This window comes from Poecile atricapillus, chromosome 7 (genome assembly GCF_030490865.1).
Source record: "Poecile atricapillus isolate bPoeAtr1 chromosome 7, bPoeAtr1.hap1, whole genome shotgun sequence".
Taxonomy (NCBI): Eukaryota; Metazoa; Chordata; class Aves; order Passeriformes; family Paridae; genus Poecile; species Poecile atricapillus.
Window position 1 is genome coordinate 20,988,352 of NC_081255.1, and position 17,464 is coordinate 21,005,815.

At 39.0% G+C, this 17,464-nt stretch overlaps 1 protein-coding gene across 6 annotated transcripts in view; it reads right to left on the bottom strand.

Moving 5' to 3' along the window:
* Positions 1 to 17,464, bottom strand: part of ADGRL2 (adhesion G protein-coupled receptor L2) — a 389,045-nt gene that overhangs the window by 121,153 nt on the left and 250,428 nt on the right. For all 6 annotated transcript variants that reach the window (XM_058842492.1, XM_058842493.1, XM_058842491.1 and 3 more), the window contains one exon: positions 4,443 to 4,615. In XM_058842492.1, the coding sequence (XP_058698475.1) occupies positions 4,443 to 4,515 (73 nt within the window). In that variant the 5' untranslated portion in view covers positions 4,516 to 4,615. The remainder of the gene's footprint in view (positions 1 to 4,442; positions 4,616 to 17,464) is intronic.

Below are 17,464 nucleotides of genomic sequence, written 5' to 3' on the forward strand. Positions count from 1 at the left end.
GCACTTGTGCTTTTCAAGCAGCAGAAGAGAATAAAAACAAGCAGCATCAAAAGCTAGTCAAGAAGATGGACTTTGTAAGCAAGATAAAGCTTAAAATACCGAAACCTGCACCGTCCAAAAACCAATCTTCACCAGAATGTTTAGCTTTGACATCTTTTTTTCATATGCATATTAGTGTATCTGTCTTAACTTGCTTGAAGAGAAACCAATAATACATATAATATGCTTTCTACTCTCCTTTGCTATGGAAACAAGACATGTGTGATCTCACTCTCTGGCCTTCTGTATTTTCTCAGATAATTTTTAACTTGTTAGATTATTTCACCTAATTAGGAAGGGGGGAAAATGAAGGGAAAAAAAGAAGTGGTGTCAAAAGTAATTAACTTTCTAGAGTTTGTAGGAAACAGGTGAGTAAAGGTGCGGGACTCAGCAGCATGGGACATGGGAGCAGGAAGCCCTTCCTGATGGTGTGGGACAGACACGGACATGGGACACACAGACACGGGACAGACACGGACATGGGACACACAGACATGGGACAGACACGGACATGGGACACACAGACATGGGACAGACACGGACATGGGACACACAGACATGGGACACACAGACATGGGACAGACACGGACATGGGACACACGGACATGGGACACACGGACATGGGACAGACACGGACATGGGACACACAGACATGGGACACACAGACATGGGACAGACACGGACATGGGACACACGGACATGGGACAGACACGGACATGGGACACACAGACATGGGACACACACAGACATGGGACACACACAGACATGGGACAGACATGGACATGGGACACACGGACATGGGACAGACACGGACATGGGACACACAGACATGGGACACACAGACATGGGACAGACACAGACACGGGACAGACACAGACACGGGACAGACACGGACATGGGACAGACACGGACATGGGACAGACACAGGGTGGGACAGACAGGGAGTGGGACAGACAGGGAGTGGGACAGACACGGACATGGGACAGACACAGGGTGGGACAGACAGGGAGTGGGACAGACAGGGAGTGGGACAGACAGGGAGTGGGACAGACATGGGCTCTGGCACGGTGCAGAGGGAGCTTTGCTCTGCCCTGAGTCCCCAGGCCAGGCCTCACACAGCCATGGCCACCTGCCCAGGACCAAGCCAAACTGCTTCCCAAGGCAGTCCCTTCAATCTGACTTTTGCAGTAGAACAGTAGTTTGAAAGACAAGCCTTTATAGCAAGTTCTAGAAAAAGGGACAGAAAAATAACTTTCAGAAATGAGATTAATAATACTCTAGCTCATGACTTGAGCTTTTCATTCCTTTTTCCAGCCTCTTGTCTCTTCCTCATTTAGTGCTGAAATGCTTGCTGTTGATGGCAGTAACAACAAACACAACAATATTGAATTGTTGTTGATCAGATGTACCAGCAGTGTATAATAACTCAGTGTGGTTTTCCTGTCCAGCTGTCAGCACTTGTCTGCTCCAGGTGCATTTTACCTGAAGGAATGGACTGTTTCAAAAGCAATCCCATCTGGACTGCATAGCCAGGTAAAAAAGAAAGTAAGAAAGTAAAACAAGACCTTCTTATCTGAAGATATGATTCCTATTTGGACAGGCAACAGTAAAAGAAAATTACAGCCTTCGTATAACTGTGCCTGCTTGCTAATTCCCTGGTGAGTTAAAGTTAAGGCTGTGAGAGTAATAAAGCCTTTTCTTGATTGAAAAATGTTTCATTATATGAATAAATGAACCACTTGTCCACATCCAGGATCATTTCCAGCCCCCTCCCCCGCCCCCCCCCCCCCCTTTCTCTCCATTAAACTATACAGAAACATTAAAATGTAACAGCAGGGAATTTAGCCAGGTTTTATCTACCCCAGTAACTGCAACAACCTTCACGTACACATCAGATTTCTATAAAAAAAACCTACGTTCCAAGAAAGAGAATCAAAGATTTTCTTATTTCTAGCAAAAGTTAGATGCTCTTATTTTAACCTTTGTTCATGTTCGTATTTCCAGGCATGAAGTGCTACTAAAGCATGTTATACTTGGCATCTCTTATTACTGAAGCAGAAGGCAATGTAATTTTGTGAGAAAGTGTAATAATGCAGTATTCATTTTTCTTCTGTGGCTGGAAGCCAACTCTATATTAATATTCATTTCCAGTATACAGAGCCACAGTATTTCATTTATTTTAAGAATTTACAATTAATTTGGTATGATTCTGTTATCTGCTCCCAATTTCCTTCCCTGTTTCTTTTAGCTGAAAAAGCAGCTCTTGTATAGACTTTAAAAAAGTAAATTCACAACTGAAGCATCAAAAGATTGCTACTGGCTACTAAAAGCAAGAAAAACAGGGATAGAACAAAATGAACTTGAAATATTACAGATGACAATGAAAATTAACTTTCTGCAAATGGCAAAAATTCAGTCTGCAGAAGTTCTCAGTTGACTTTTTCCTTTCCAAACTCAGCAGATAAAACAGCCTTACAGCCTGCTGTTTGCAGCCATAACCAAACCACAGAAAGCTGCTTGTCTGCTTTTCCTTTCTGCTTTCAAATGTTTTCAACCATCACACAGCATTAAACTGCAAGTACCTGAATGTTTGTAAAATGCATTAGAGAGATTTGAAACAATTGCAATAATAATAAAAAAATCCTTAGTTCTTCAAAACTTCAGAAAAAAGCCCACAAATAGATGTCTCAACTTCCTACACCTTAGATTTCACCTAGTGCAACCACTTTTGCAATGTAAGTGCATTTATAATTAGCCCCAGTTATTACCAAACCAGCCGGTCATAAAGTTTATTACTCCAACCTCCTAATCCACATTTACCTTTCTTGCCTATGAAAGAGGCTGGAAAGCATTTCCCCTTCCAGCTGCTTGTACTTACTTTCCTGTACAAGGAGGATTACAGCCCAGTCCCCAGGCTGGACAGACACCCCGAGGGCAGCGAGTACAGCAGCTCCCAGAGCCGGAATCCCACCAAGGATGGAAGCATCTGAGATCTGGGAAATGCCACTTTTCTATTACATCCTGGCAATACTGAAGAAGGAGGGGAGGGATGGGAAACCGACTGTGGAAGCTATTTAAGTGCAATGAGGCTTCCCCAAGTTCAGAAACCGCCGTGAAGGCTCCGAGGACGCGCTCCCTGAGAGATGTGTGTGTTCACACATGCAGATGAACAACCTATTTCAGCAAAGCTCGTCTGTCAGCACAACCCGAGCCCTGCAAGTCTAGAAAGAAAGCTTAGAAAATTACGCAGGGAGTGTGGAAGGCTGCATAAAATATATGAATTTTTAATCTTGGGTCTTGTCATTTTTAGGGACTTTTTATTTATGTAATAGCTCCTTTTTACTTATAGGAATCCAGAAACAAAGAGAGAGGGAGGCAAGGTAGCTTTCCAGAAGTATTTCTGAAAATCTGGCCTTAAAATTCCAGGAATTTTGACCAAGTAAAGTGCGTATCTGCTTTAAAAACTGGTAATATCATAACAAAGACACAGCAAGGAAGTCTGTGTATTATACATCAATTACTGAATAATGTGAGATGGCATGGAGATGCTATTTTATAACTAAACTGATCTTTTCACCTGGAATCTACGCAATCAAAATGCTTGCACCCCAAAATAGCCTCAAGTTCTAGATGAATATTTGCAATTAAGAATTCATAAGTGGTGTTTTCCTTTTCATTCATTCGTGTTCCTCTCTTTATTAAAAGGGCCACAAAAACAGCTGTGGAGACAGACTAGCTGGATGAAGTGTAGTTTATGAAAAAAAAACAGATAAAGAATAGATAATGCAACCTCTTGAAAAAATCTTTCCTTCCTCATCTCTTTAATTTAACAGCTATTTTAAGCACATTTGATAGCAGTGAAGTATTTTTCCTTTTTCTAAAAAAAGCAAAAATATTTTCAAGTAGATGCTATTTCTGTATGAACTTTGAGTTTTATTTCCTGAAATTTAACTTGCATAGCACTAATCTTAATGAAGTGTTTGCCATTTCGTTTTCAGTGAGCCAAATTAGAAAAGTAAAACGGGTATTTCATTTAGTTGTTTTATACCACATTTAACATATCCATACATTTCTTCTAAATGGTTGTGCAATGAGAATAGAAAAGAAAGGATAAACAGGAAGAATCCAAAAATAAGGCACCTACCAATCAAGGCTATTAATACTTCACTTGCCTGAACACTGCATTTCAATTTCAATATATGACACTATCAAACCTGAAAAAAACCTATTTTCTTCTTTTCTTCATTAAAAAGGGACAATTGCAGTCTTACAAATTAAACCTAGAATATGCTACAGATATATTTAGCTTGTCATCCTCAAACTCCAAGTTATCTAACAGAAATTAATTGTGCAGTCCATTTAACTCATCTGCAAACCCAAGTAAAAAATAAACTAAAGCTTACCTTCAGTACACTGCAGGAAGCTGATAATGAGCAGAAACCAAAAACTTTGCATTCTGCAGCCAGAAGACACCATTATTGATCCCTGTAAGAATTTTCTTTGTATTCCTTAATGAATCCAGTTATAAAAGCCCAGCATCATCGAAACCAGTGGTCTGCATTATTCATCTTCATACCTGGAGTAGCAGAGGATTTGGAAGAAAAGGAGAAAAAAAATCTATCAGTACCTGAACACAAATAATTTGAAATACCAAAGTTTTACTTCACACGAAGACGGAAATTTTTAGTAAAAACTGAGAGTACATCTGCACTGTAACTGGGAATTTGGAATTTGGCAGGGTTTTGGGATGTTATCTCTCAAGGTCAATGATCACTAAGCACAATGCCAAATAATGATACATGTTAAAGTTGAAAGCATGAGTGTTACTGATGTGTTTGCACTAAGACACATGAAAAAATAACAAACCAACAGGAGAACATCTGCAGCGAATATATGGAACTGGACCTGTAGATGTGTCGGCTAAGCTTTTCTGACTCCACAAATCTGCCACAACCTGCATTTTTCTACCTCAAAGAACCACAGTAAAATTAAATCTAGGGCACTACCATATTTCTTGGGTATTTGAAATATGGAGTGGCTGAGAACAACACAGCAACTCCTCGCAGCAGGAAGGCTGAGCAGGTCTGCTCCCTGCCATGGTCCTGGCATTCCCCTCATGCTACACAAAGATTGCCCTCCTTGGATGAGAGAGGCAGTAACAGCTGCTTTGCTGACAAAATACCCCCGTTTGGTGAGGCAGCTTCTTCATATGACTGCACAGTTAGCTGTATTTCTACACAATAAACATCTGCAGAGAAAAGGGAATAAACAATGGATGAGACCTTCTCCTGTCCTTAGCCTCAGACAAGATTTGTCTTGTACTGAGAAATACGGACTGAACTGCTCCTGTAAACGATGTACCAAAGGAAGAATTCTTAAAGCTATAATTTGCATTTGAAAAATATAATTACAGTGATAGAGTGCAGTAGCTGTGGTAGAAGATTTGACAGCAGAGTGCTCCCTTTTGCTAATGACTCTATTCTCTCACCAGCCAGCTGAGTAACTACACACATCCTCTTCCATATCTCACTGTGAGAAGCTAGGTCATGCTTCAGCCCCGACTATTAGAGTTTGGGAAGCTAGAGAAAAATTAACATCCAGAGAAGAACAGATTATTTTTAAGTAGAAAGCTGGCTCTACATATTACAGATATATGAAACAACTCTGGAGAACACTGAACACTGTAGCAATCATAGATGCAAAGGGCTGAGCCCTGTGTCACATTGGCCTGGTCTTTCCAGGATGAAAGAACAGGACTGTATGAATGTATTGCTGAGATATCTGAAATTAATGTTACTTTAAAACCATGTAACAATGACTGAGTAAAAATTTAAGTGGCAGGATCCAAGGGCCACTTATGATTCTTATGAGTACTAGAGCATGTTAAGGGCTTTAAAAATACATTTACCCTTTTGGCAAGGAGAAGTGGAAAGGATGAAGAGCACAAAATGCCAGATAAAGAAATTCTATGAAATGTTGATAATTTTTAGAAGTAGAGAGTGTGTATTAGTCAACGTTAATCATAATCGATGATAGTTTGTTCCCTGAGCACACAAACAGCTACAAGACTGACACTCATTTTTTTCCCACAAGGAGAAAAAGGTGGGAATTAACAGAAAACGTTATAGAACAATTTCTCTGGCTCTCAGTGAAGGCGGTGTATCTGTGGAGATTATTAAATAGCCAAGCAGGTTTCTTTACTCAGCTCCTCTCTAAGAGAACTGGAGGCATCCCTCTCGCAACACAAGTGTGCTTGTGATTCCTCACACAGAAAGAAAACTGACATCTGAGGCCATATGATTTTATGTTTATTGATACATAAAAATGAACCCTTTTTCCAATTTCCAGCTACAGACAGGTGCTCTTTAGTCACAGGCACTTTTTTTCCCACACACATTTCAACAAGAAGCAGGCAACAGCAAACCAAGCACAGGACAGGCAGCGCGTGGCTCTCCCTGGCACACGCTCGTGAGCCCTGAGGTACAAGGTGTGACCTGAATTTAGATGGTGACACAGGACAGCCCTGAAGAGGTTATGAAGAGACAGTCACATTCCAGCTCTAGATCCTTTACAGTGGGCTGAGACTCTTTTGTTACTACAAGAAAATAAATCTAAAAGTCCATAAAGGATGCACTGCATTTAGCAGAAATTAAAATTGCAAAGGAGCTCCTGCTGAGTTAAGAAGAAAATATTGCCACCATGATCTCCAAAAAAAAGCCCTGGAGATAGCTCAGCTAGAATCTTGGGAAGAGTTTGGATTAATTTTTCACCTGCAGCACCCAAAGGAAAAATCATAAAACTATTTCACACACACTATAGACTAATCAGCGTAATTTCAGTAAGCAATCAGAATAATCCAAGAGAATACATGATGAATAATAATGGCTAAAAGTGAAATTAAATCAGCCTTCTCATTACTCCCAGTCTGTCCAGAAGATCTGGACTTCCTGAGACTCAAGTTTTTATTTCTATAACATATCACTGCACCCCCAGGTTTTGAGATATCTTTCTTCAACTTTAGCTGGATAGTGACATCCCTGTGCTTCATCATCCTCAAAGTCATCACTTCCTTGTGGGCCTTTTTAAATTGGAGGGGAGAGGAAAGAGTTATGTCAAAAATGAAACCAATAATCAAAGCATCACTTGCAGTAAGTCCCAGCATTTCCCAAGGAAATAGTTAAAAACATATGCCAAACACTTTGCTTTTTGTTTTTTGTTTTTTTGAGTAAGAGTTCCTGACCTTCTAAACTGACTTAGCCACTTTTATAAGGACCTACAGTTTCTGAAAATATATTGATGCCTTTGTAATACCAAAACCAGCAGAAACTATTCAATTAAGAAGAAATTGCGAGCACTTTAGAGGACAATTTTAAGGGTTTTGTGCAATATATTGTTCTCTTTAGATTGCTGTAGCCTACAGACATAGAATTTAACTCAGTGTGCTGCTGCAAAAAGAATTCAAAATAAACTAACCAGCCCCTACCAGATTATCGGCAACACATGTTTATCTAAAAACTCAAGAAAAAATGAAACACTGTTTGAAAACTGATGCAAAAGGGTTTGGGTTTGTTTCTTTTCTTTTGAATAAGTTAACATGTTCACAGCAAACAAATTTTAATGGAGCCTCGGTATTTGAGAATCTCTGTGTGGCTCCAAGTAAAAGAACAGTGCAGTTCCAACCATTCATCAGCATAACAAAAGCTCAACCTGAGAAAGGCATCCAGACATGAGCTGGAGCCAGAGAGCACTCGGACTAAAGACACTGCTGTCAGCCACATCCTCCTGACCATCCATCTATCAGTGATACAGAGACCGTCGGTGGCATCTCGCAACAACAACAACAAATCCCAAACCAAACGAGTAGAAGCAGGAAAAGATGTATTAAGTTACATCTTTGTAAAGAGAAAAAGGAGACCACAGTGAGGGGCTGTCCTGCACAAATAAGTTATTTCCCCTCAGACCTTAATAAACCTTTTCTCTGCATCGCTGACTGCTTCAGCTTGTGGGTGGGGCAGAGAGAAACTCCCTAGAGCAAAATCTTGCTTGAATTTCAGAGTGCAATAAAAGCTGCCCAGAAAATTTCAGTTGTAACTTAAATTCCTACCTCTGGGCCATACTGCAATCTCCCACAGGGAAAAAAAACAACCCCCTGCTGGAAGTAGAGTGGTTCACCCTGTTAAGATTCTTCTCATATGCACTCTTAAAGAAGGCTAGATCAGGAATAGAAATGTTAATGTTCAAACCTGTAACACTGCAAAGGTACTGGACATCTCTTCATACTGTATTCATAAGCTGTGCTCCAAGTCCCGAATATCTCAGCGCCCCTGCCTCGCTTCCTTGTTCTTCTGTGCTTCTGAAACTTCTTACAGACGGAACACGACCGCTGCAGAATACATGCCACTGCTGGCCATCCCTCTCCCTGCAACATTGCTCAAGAGCACCCCAGAGATAAGAGGAAGCTGCTCCAAGCATGCTCCTTGAAATACTTTTATCTTTGAAGAGAAAGACCTCTAAAGGACTGCCGCGTCCCAACTCTACTCTGTTTAACCTTCCCAAGGTTTTATTTTCAAAAGCCAAAAAAGGGTCTTTTAAGAGCTTCCGGACAACTGACACAGCATGCTCAAAAGCTGCCTTTTCCCTCCTGTCCTATCCAGCTTTTCAGGCAATTAAGACAAAGGAGAACACAGAGATCTTTCCAGCTAAGCAAGGATGTTTTTCTTCAGCTAAAAGTCAATCAGACTAATGCTGATGTATTTTAGAGTATAATGCTTAATTTTCCAAATCATTTTAGAAACACCGCAGAGCACTTGCAACCTCAGTGATGCTTTAACATCCCTATTACAGAAATAAAATTTATACTAGCTTTACAGATGATGAGGCACAGGGAGGTAAGGAACATCAGGCATAGCTGCAGAGCTCATACATGCCAAGGAGCTAGCAGGACCAGGCAGTCCTTCTTATAAATCCTCTGTGACCTACCTTGCCACACATGCAGCACCCCCACTGCCTTTCATAACCCAGTTTATGAAACTGAGTAATTCTGTAATATATATGAGCCATTCTGCAGAGGAAAGGAGGGGGATGAGAAGGCAAGGGTGAGTAGATATATATTCATACAATATAATAGACTACTTAGTCTCCTGAGAAATCATGTGCCCACGTGCTTTCCCATCATGAGGCTTTTCCAATTTAAAAAAAAAGCAAAAAGTTAAACTTACTATAATCTGTAACACAAGAATTTAATTAGTGAAGTGTGATTAGTAAAACTGTCTAAGCCGAATTAGTAAAATACTCAAATGAGACTAATACTGTTTATGATCCAAGAGCTACCATTTTCTACATATCGGCAACAAGATCCAGTTCTAGTTTCCAACAGCGAACGTATCTTCAGATGCATTCAACATGAGTTATTCCTAAGTTTTCAATATGCTTATTCAAAACTTGATTTACATTAATAACTCCACATTGGTGCTACAGTACCAGATTGTAGAAACTCTGGTTATGAGTTTTAGCTATGAGATCCTACAATAAAAACCCCTGACAACAATCAAGACTGTGCTGATCTAGTTAGCTTCCTTCTACTACCTAAGGTAAACAAACAATGTCTGATCTGCTCTGATAGAACCAGCTGCATATTGCAAGGTGAAAGGAAAGGCTAACTCCGATCCATCTAAAATGGCTAACAAATATTTCCTTTCCATTAAATACAATTTAATGCTCAAAAGGTAGCAGGGAGTCTTATCTACACTTCTGTATTCAACAGTTCCTATTAATAGTCACCGTGAACATTGGATTTCTAACCCAAAACATTTCTTACCAACTTACATGGAAAGAATACAGTATGAGGGAAAGGAACAATACAGTAAGAACAAGACTTGACCAAGGTCATCCAATCTTGCTACAAAAAAATTACTTCAATGCATTCAGCTGCAGTGCGCAGTGAGGTTACACGCTCATGCCTGATGAATGCCTAAAACAGTGAGCAATAAATGCATACCCTAAAATTGACAAAGACCCCAAAATCACTGACCCCATCCCAGCCTGAGTTCCCAGCTTTTCAGTGTAACGTATCATTCAAAATATCCCATCTACCTATGCAAGACATGACACTAGACAGGGCACTGACGTGATTTTACCAGTGCAACATCACAATTTAGTTCATCAGTCCCCAGCACTTCAGTGGTCTACCACAACCATTCACAGAGAAAATAAATAGGATTTAAGAGGAAAAGACAAAGATTTTCCTTTCTCCCGCTCTAATTCAGCTTGGCCTCACTCCCATGTTTTACATACACGTTACACAGCAGTCCATTCCCAGCAAGCCAGCTTTGCCCCTTGTTAACACAGGATAAAGCCTGGACACTCAAGGGAGTTTTCATTCAATAAGCCAGCAAAGTAAACCTTTGCTAGCGCTAATCAGAATGGCTTTTTTTGGCTCCAGGCACTCTCCTTTTGCCAAGTCTGAATTTCTCTTTTTGCCTTTGATAAATGCTCAGAATCAGGGGGAGTGGGGGCGGACAGGGGGGTGTCACTCAATCCTCATTGCAAATTCCCCGTATCTCACTTGAATTGACACCATGCTGCTACATGAGACCACCTCGACACAAGCAGCGCGGGCAAAACCTTTCCACCACTTCTGCCCTCTGTGTCACTACAGCTTCCTGGGGACTCAAAGATAAATCCCCACCATCCAAAGAAGGGGGGAGGGAAAGGGATGCTGTAAGTCAATTACAACTGTTATCGGCTGTAATATCTTAGTGTCATGCTGAGCATGTTAAATATGCTGATCACTGTGGACACCAGAGGCACAGTCTGAGGCTGTTTGCCATTCTCTTCATTAAACTGCAAAACAAATAGCTCTCATTTTCAAACCTATGTAGGACAGATTTTATGAACATCAAAAATAAACAAGAAAATAATGAGTATCTTTACAAAAACACTGAGAACCATATGACAGACTTAAAGAAGCAATTGTAACAGCTGAAGAAAATTCAAAGGCTTTTCAAACTTCTCAGAAAAGAGAAATCCACAAAATAATCTATTTATATTAAAGATCTCATTTTCTTCCCTTGGGAAAAAGAAAAAAAAAAAATCACTAGACTAACATCTACCAAAGACACAGCAGTCTTGTAAGACAGGAAACTGTTGGTTGACAGTCTTGACAAGGCTTCGCAAAGGCCCGTATTTCTCAAAGCTGTTGTGCCACTTAGCTGATGTCTTCTTTTTTTTTTTTTTTTTTTTTTTTTTCCCTTCCCCTCCACTGTTTTTCACAGCTGAGAACTTGTTTGAAGTGGAAGTAGACTGAAAAACAAAACAAACAGAACTAAGTCCTGGGACTGTGGTCAGACATGTCGGTACCTGTGAGGTGACATGGTGTTTCTCTAATTGACTGCAAGGATTTCAACACACCTGATGTGCTTTATGGCTGCTAGACCCTGGGCTTAGGCAGGGAGATGAGTTCTGATCCTGAGTCCTGAACCCAGCTCTGGGGCCCCCAAGATAAGAATTATGTGGACCTTTTGGAGGAGTTCCAGAGGAGGCCACAAAGATGATCAAAGGGCTGGAGCACCTTTCCCATGCAGACAGGGTGAGAGCTGGGGCTGAGAGAGCCTGGAGAAGAGAAGGTTCTGGAGAGACCTTATAGTAGCTTTCTAGTAGCTAAAGGGACACATGAGAGCTGGAAAGGGACTTTTTACAAAGTCCCCCTTGTGATAGGACAAGGGGGAATGGCTTTAAACTGAAAGAGGGTAAATCTAGAGTAGATGTTTGGAAGTTTCTCTTCACTGTGAGAGTGGTGAAGCACTGGAACAGGGTTCCCGATGCCACATCCATGGAAATGTTTACGACCAGGCTGGATGGGGCTTTGGGCAACCTGGTCTGGCAGCAGGTGTCCCTGGCCATGGAAGGGGGGTTGGAACTAGATGATAATTTAAGGTCCCTTCCAACCCAAACTATTCTATGATTCTGTCTTTCACAGCTGACACTGAAGTAAGACAACTCCAGAGACCAGCACAGAGCCAGCAAAACACCCACGCGTTACTAACTTCCAAAATAAAATCAAGTTACAGGCAAGAGCAGACAAGAACACATTTTTATCATGCATGTACAGCACTTTTAGCCATGCTATAACCTGGCTAATGGGGGCTGTATAGCCCCAATACATTGGACCTCTTGGGGAATGGCTGTGCTGCAGCCTCGGCATTTGATATTCAAGCACAGACCTCAGTTTGGTAGCACCAATTCCCTGGAAACCACTGCACTGAAAACTTTTTTTCTGGGCACGTGCCAAGGAATATTATCAAAAAGATTCATGAAGCTGCTAGTTTAACATTCATTTTAAAGCATCCATTTTCTATCAATTGTATTTATGATCATATTAAGTCATCTGTATTCAATATAAATTATATTGTTCCAGTTTCAGGAACAAGCTTGAGTGTGCAGCAAAATCACTTGATTATTTAAAGAAATTCTATCAAAACCCTTTGTTATCAGAGAAATACCAACTCTTTATAAGCAACTGAAAAATATTTACCATTTTTAAAAGTGAGAAGCAGTGGGCATATAGATACGGACACCATGCACTGAGTGTAGTTTGGGAAGATCTTTGCTTAGAGAGGAATATTGTTCTAACATTAACATCTGTGAGACCATGGCCTAATCACTGTGCAGTGAAATATGAATCAAAATCAATGGTGGCATCTAAGATGTAATCTCTGCTGTGTTTGGCTCACTGCACTGAATCTGTGACTCATAAATCATTGTTACTAGCCATTCAGTGAAATCAATATTCAGATTCCCTCTTGGTCTATACATATGACCACTAAATGAAATAATGATGACCAAAATCTGTCATATATTAGGTTATCAATACTACCAAAAGGGTTTTCTTGGGAGCAATGAGATAATCTAGGATAAAATACATCAGATAAGCATGCAAAGAAATGTGAAAAAACTGTGACTATATAGAGAGAGCAGGAGAAAGGAAATTTTAAACATTTCTTCCATCGTATGCTCAAGTATTAGAATTTATCATAGCATCACAATGATGCATTTTGTGAAAGACCACTTCAATAATAATGCATGCTTTTAACCATGTTTTAAAACATGCTGTACTTAAGCATTTTTCTTTTTCTTCTTTCAAATAACCCCTTCTTACACTATTCCTAGGTTTGTTTCTTTTCTCTGAAGCACTACTAATATTACCATGATCAGAGAGTAGTGTTTTCTTTCCAGAAGCCTGATGGTCAGGACATTTAGAAGACCACATTCTAGTTCCATTAAAAATCACCACCACCAAACAAACTTCCAGGAGTAATTCCATAAAGCTGAATTTTCCAAACCATTTACAAACCATTTAGTTATTAAAAGGAAGTGGCTCATGTCTTGCATAGAAACCTGAGAAGTGCTGTGTACTACTATCCCATACTTGGCCATGAGCCACAACAAAATATTTTAGTTTTGACAACAGAAGAAGGAAAGAAGTCTTTAACTGCTTTCTAAGCAGACAAGAGATTCTCCAGGCAAGTATGACTAGCAGGCAGAAATCCCACTGAATTTACGTAAGCTTTTGGAGGACTTCTGTGCCCTCCAAAAAAAAAAACCAAAAAAAAACGCAGTGCCAGAAGACATATATTTTATGTTCACCACTTTTACCTACCAGTAGCACTTAGAATGTTGAAAACTCTAAAACCATGAAATAAAAATCAACAGCCTCCTTGGTTTTCTGCCCTTGTAACTGGCTTTTCTCATATACATTCAAGACAAGAACTCAAATGTGAGAAATGTGAGAAGCCCTGTATGACAGCATTGCTCTTCCCTGCACCTACACACAAATATACTACTGAATTACACACCTACTCCTTGCACATCATCAAGGATGTGAGAAACATATGCAATAAATTTGGCAAATAAATCAGGATCTATTCAGAAAGGGCCTAATTCTACAATGAAACAAAGTTCAGAGCTCTTACTGGATGATGGATTCTGCAAGGACATACAAGTTACCGAGGTATATAGTAATGCAATAGTGCTGCAGTTAAGAGTATTTTCTTGTACAATTTAATAAGCAATGAACATTCAGATGACTATTCTTAACTATGCAAGACAGCTGAGTAAGTACCCGTCATTCATCAGAGCTGCAAAATTCTTACAGTTGGGGAAAACTTGGCTTTCTTATTCATTCAAACTATAATAGAAAAATAAAAATTATTTCAGTTACTTTTTATTCCTGTTGTAGAAAGTCTAAGTCAGGCAACTATAATGATTACATTTGGAGAAGTTACAAGCAAGAAGAACTCTAAATTATAATTCAGCAGGAAGGCTGCTTCTACCTGTATGTACCACTGTTTACAACTCTTCTCCCTAGCAGCCTACGTAACATTTTCTCTTCTGCAGAGAAATGCCTGAAGAGAAAAAAAAAGAAAAACTCCCCATGTATTGTGGAATAGTGAAGGTCTCTTCCATGCATGGTGAAAAGGGAAGTGTGAAGTGATATATTTTAAATATTAAACAAAATGGAATATGAGTTATCTCCAGCACTGCCATGCCAGCCAACGCAAGCACTTGAGGACAAAGTACCCTGAAATTGCTTTCATGCAAAGAATTTTTAAAAAGAATGAACACTTTTTAAAGTATTCAAGAGAATTAACTCTTTCCATTGGAGTGACTGAAAATATTATATTTCCTGTACATTTCAATTTTTTTAATCATCCATACAGCACAGATGAAATTTAAGATACATTTTTAACACATTTTTTAGCAGCAATGTGACCTCTGATATTCTGTGGTTTTATCAAGCAGACCAAAAACCACACATTTACAATTTCTTTTAAATAATATAGCTCTTGATGGCTCAATGTGACAATGACACTGTTACTTTGGAAAATATCCTATTTTTCTTTAATTAGGTTACGTTATGATTTTAGATAATTTCTTTAGCCTTTCATGATTATAAATACTTACTGGCTTTTATTTTGTGTTCTTTTACTAGAAATTAAAGAGAATTGCTTTTTACTAAAACCCTGCTCTTCATACATTCTGCTGCAGTTCATGAACTGTATGTGCAACTAATGAAAAAAAATAAGTCGACATTTGTCTATCAACAGTATTTATAAGTGAGAGAGTGGAAAGATTACAAAATTCTAATAAGAACATTATATTATAGTAGCAATAATCTAGGTGTTTTACTGGGAAGTGAAGTGGATTACCGTAAATGAAATTTTTAAATGTCCTTTCCATTTTATAGATAACACAAAATGACTCTTTTCATGTCTCCAGCGATAAGGATACATGTGCCACACATATTTAAATAGTGCCTTCACCCTATCCAACCCTGCTCATGAATTAATAATTCAGTGACATTAATACAAGAAGATAAATGATAAAGAGGTTATAGCAAAAGGGCCAGTGGTACACATATACTTCTTTTAAAACAGCTAATACCTCTCTGCCAATTACAGTTAGAACTTTTTTACAGTTTTCAATGGCATTTTTACAATCTAAATAGCAGCTTATGCACACACAATTTCACACAACTCAAGCTTAATAAATCTCCTGCTGCTACCAAACAATCATTCTGGGGGATTAAAGTGCAACATCTGCTAACATTAATAAGCATTTTACATAGCAATATGTATAAAAGCAGTTGCTATCAGTCTTCTGAAAAAGCTTCCAGACTGGTTTGGCATAAATTATACCTTTATCGTTCAACTGGTAACTTCAGCTTACGGCAACAATAAGGTAGCTATAATGCTATCTAGCTGGAAAACCCAATGAAATTATATATGGACTGCTATTATTCTTTGTAGTGCAACAATTTTCAAAATACTTGAAAAATAAACAAAAAAACTGCATATATGCAAAGAAATTCAGGTATGAACCTGGTAAAGTCACATAATTTCAATACTTAGAAGAAACCAAAACTACTAATCTGTTTGCAAGAGAAAATTTCTCTCCTAATACCAGTTATAATTTTCTAATCCACCCTGGGCTTTTTAAATTTTTATTTGTATTTCTACCAAAGGACCATCTACTGTGAGAGAATGCGTGCCTTTCAAAGGAGTAAAACAAATATCGGGGGGTTTATTTAATTAGGAATTCCAGCATACATTTTTAGGTAGAATTTGGCAAATGAGCATGCTTTGGAGTCGAGAGACGTGTAACATCAGCTTGAGCCAAGAACACAGTTGGCAAAAGCGGCACAAACTTTTACTTGCAGCCCTGCCAAGGCAACTCAAGCCCTGCAGTTCAGCTGTGGACAGCTGAATGCCAGAGCCTGCCAATCACCCTCCTCTGGAGTGAAAATGAAAAAAGTCATATTCTAGCTTTAAAAAAAAACCCAGAGAGGTAAAGTAGTTCAGGCTCTCACTGCAGAAGCCTACTACCCTAGTATTTTTTAGAAACTACAAAGAATCAATAGTCAACATTGCAAAATAGATATGATAACGCTTTGAATACCTTTTTATAGTGCCCATGATAATTTTGTCGTGTGGACACATGGGCCAGTATCTGCAAGCTCATTTATTTCCTTCATGAAAGAATAAATTTGTATAAAAAAATACTCATTTATAGAAAAGAACAGCAAACTGTATCAAATATATATGAAGAAATTATTTAATACACTGGTTTTAATAATCAATTTATGTCCCCTGATTAACATTATGATTTGCTTGAACGGGATTGTTTTAACATTATTTTTTAAGTCAAAACATTGCTTTAAAAATTACTATTATCATATTCTTCTGACATCGCCCACATTCTTATTTGACACATTCTAAGAGATGAAGAAAATCAAAGCAGTGAGACCATAAAAGATTCCAGCAATACCAGTGCCTGACAACTAACACTCGGGGCCTTTTGATGATATCAGGCTTTAAAAGTACCCAGGACAAGGGCTGAAGCCAGGCTTAGCTGAGAGAAAAGCAGTCATTAAAGGACAGTAGGAAAAAAGCTTAAACCAAAAGGGAGGTACATTTAGTATCTACTTTTCCTCAAACTGATGGTTTCTTCTTGCTGAAGTTTGCACCTGAAATTCCCATACATATTTCAAAGTCTGGAATCACTGTTGCCAGAGGAAGCACATGACGATTAAGAGCCAAGTGTCTCAGTGCCACAAATAGTCTTTCTTAAACACAGCTTGAATTTTAGATTACCATTTTAAAATAAGTTTTTATTAAGTTACTGTGTGCTGCCTTTAAAAACACAGTTTTATATTAAAGTGATAATTTCTTCTTTTTTTATTTTAGAATAAAATTATATTGGCACACAATTTTCTTTTCAGGCCCTTCCTCCGCCCGCACTCTAATTCTCACATCAGACATATCCCCACCATGTGCCAGCCTTACATGTTCTGGAAGATTTACTGCTGCTGTGATAGTCTCATGGCTATTTCAAATCCAGGTCACAACTTTCCACAGTTACTTAGATT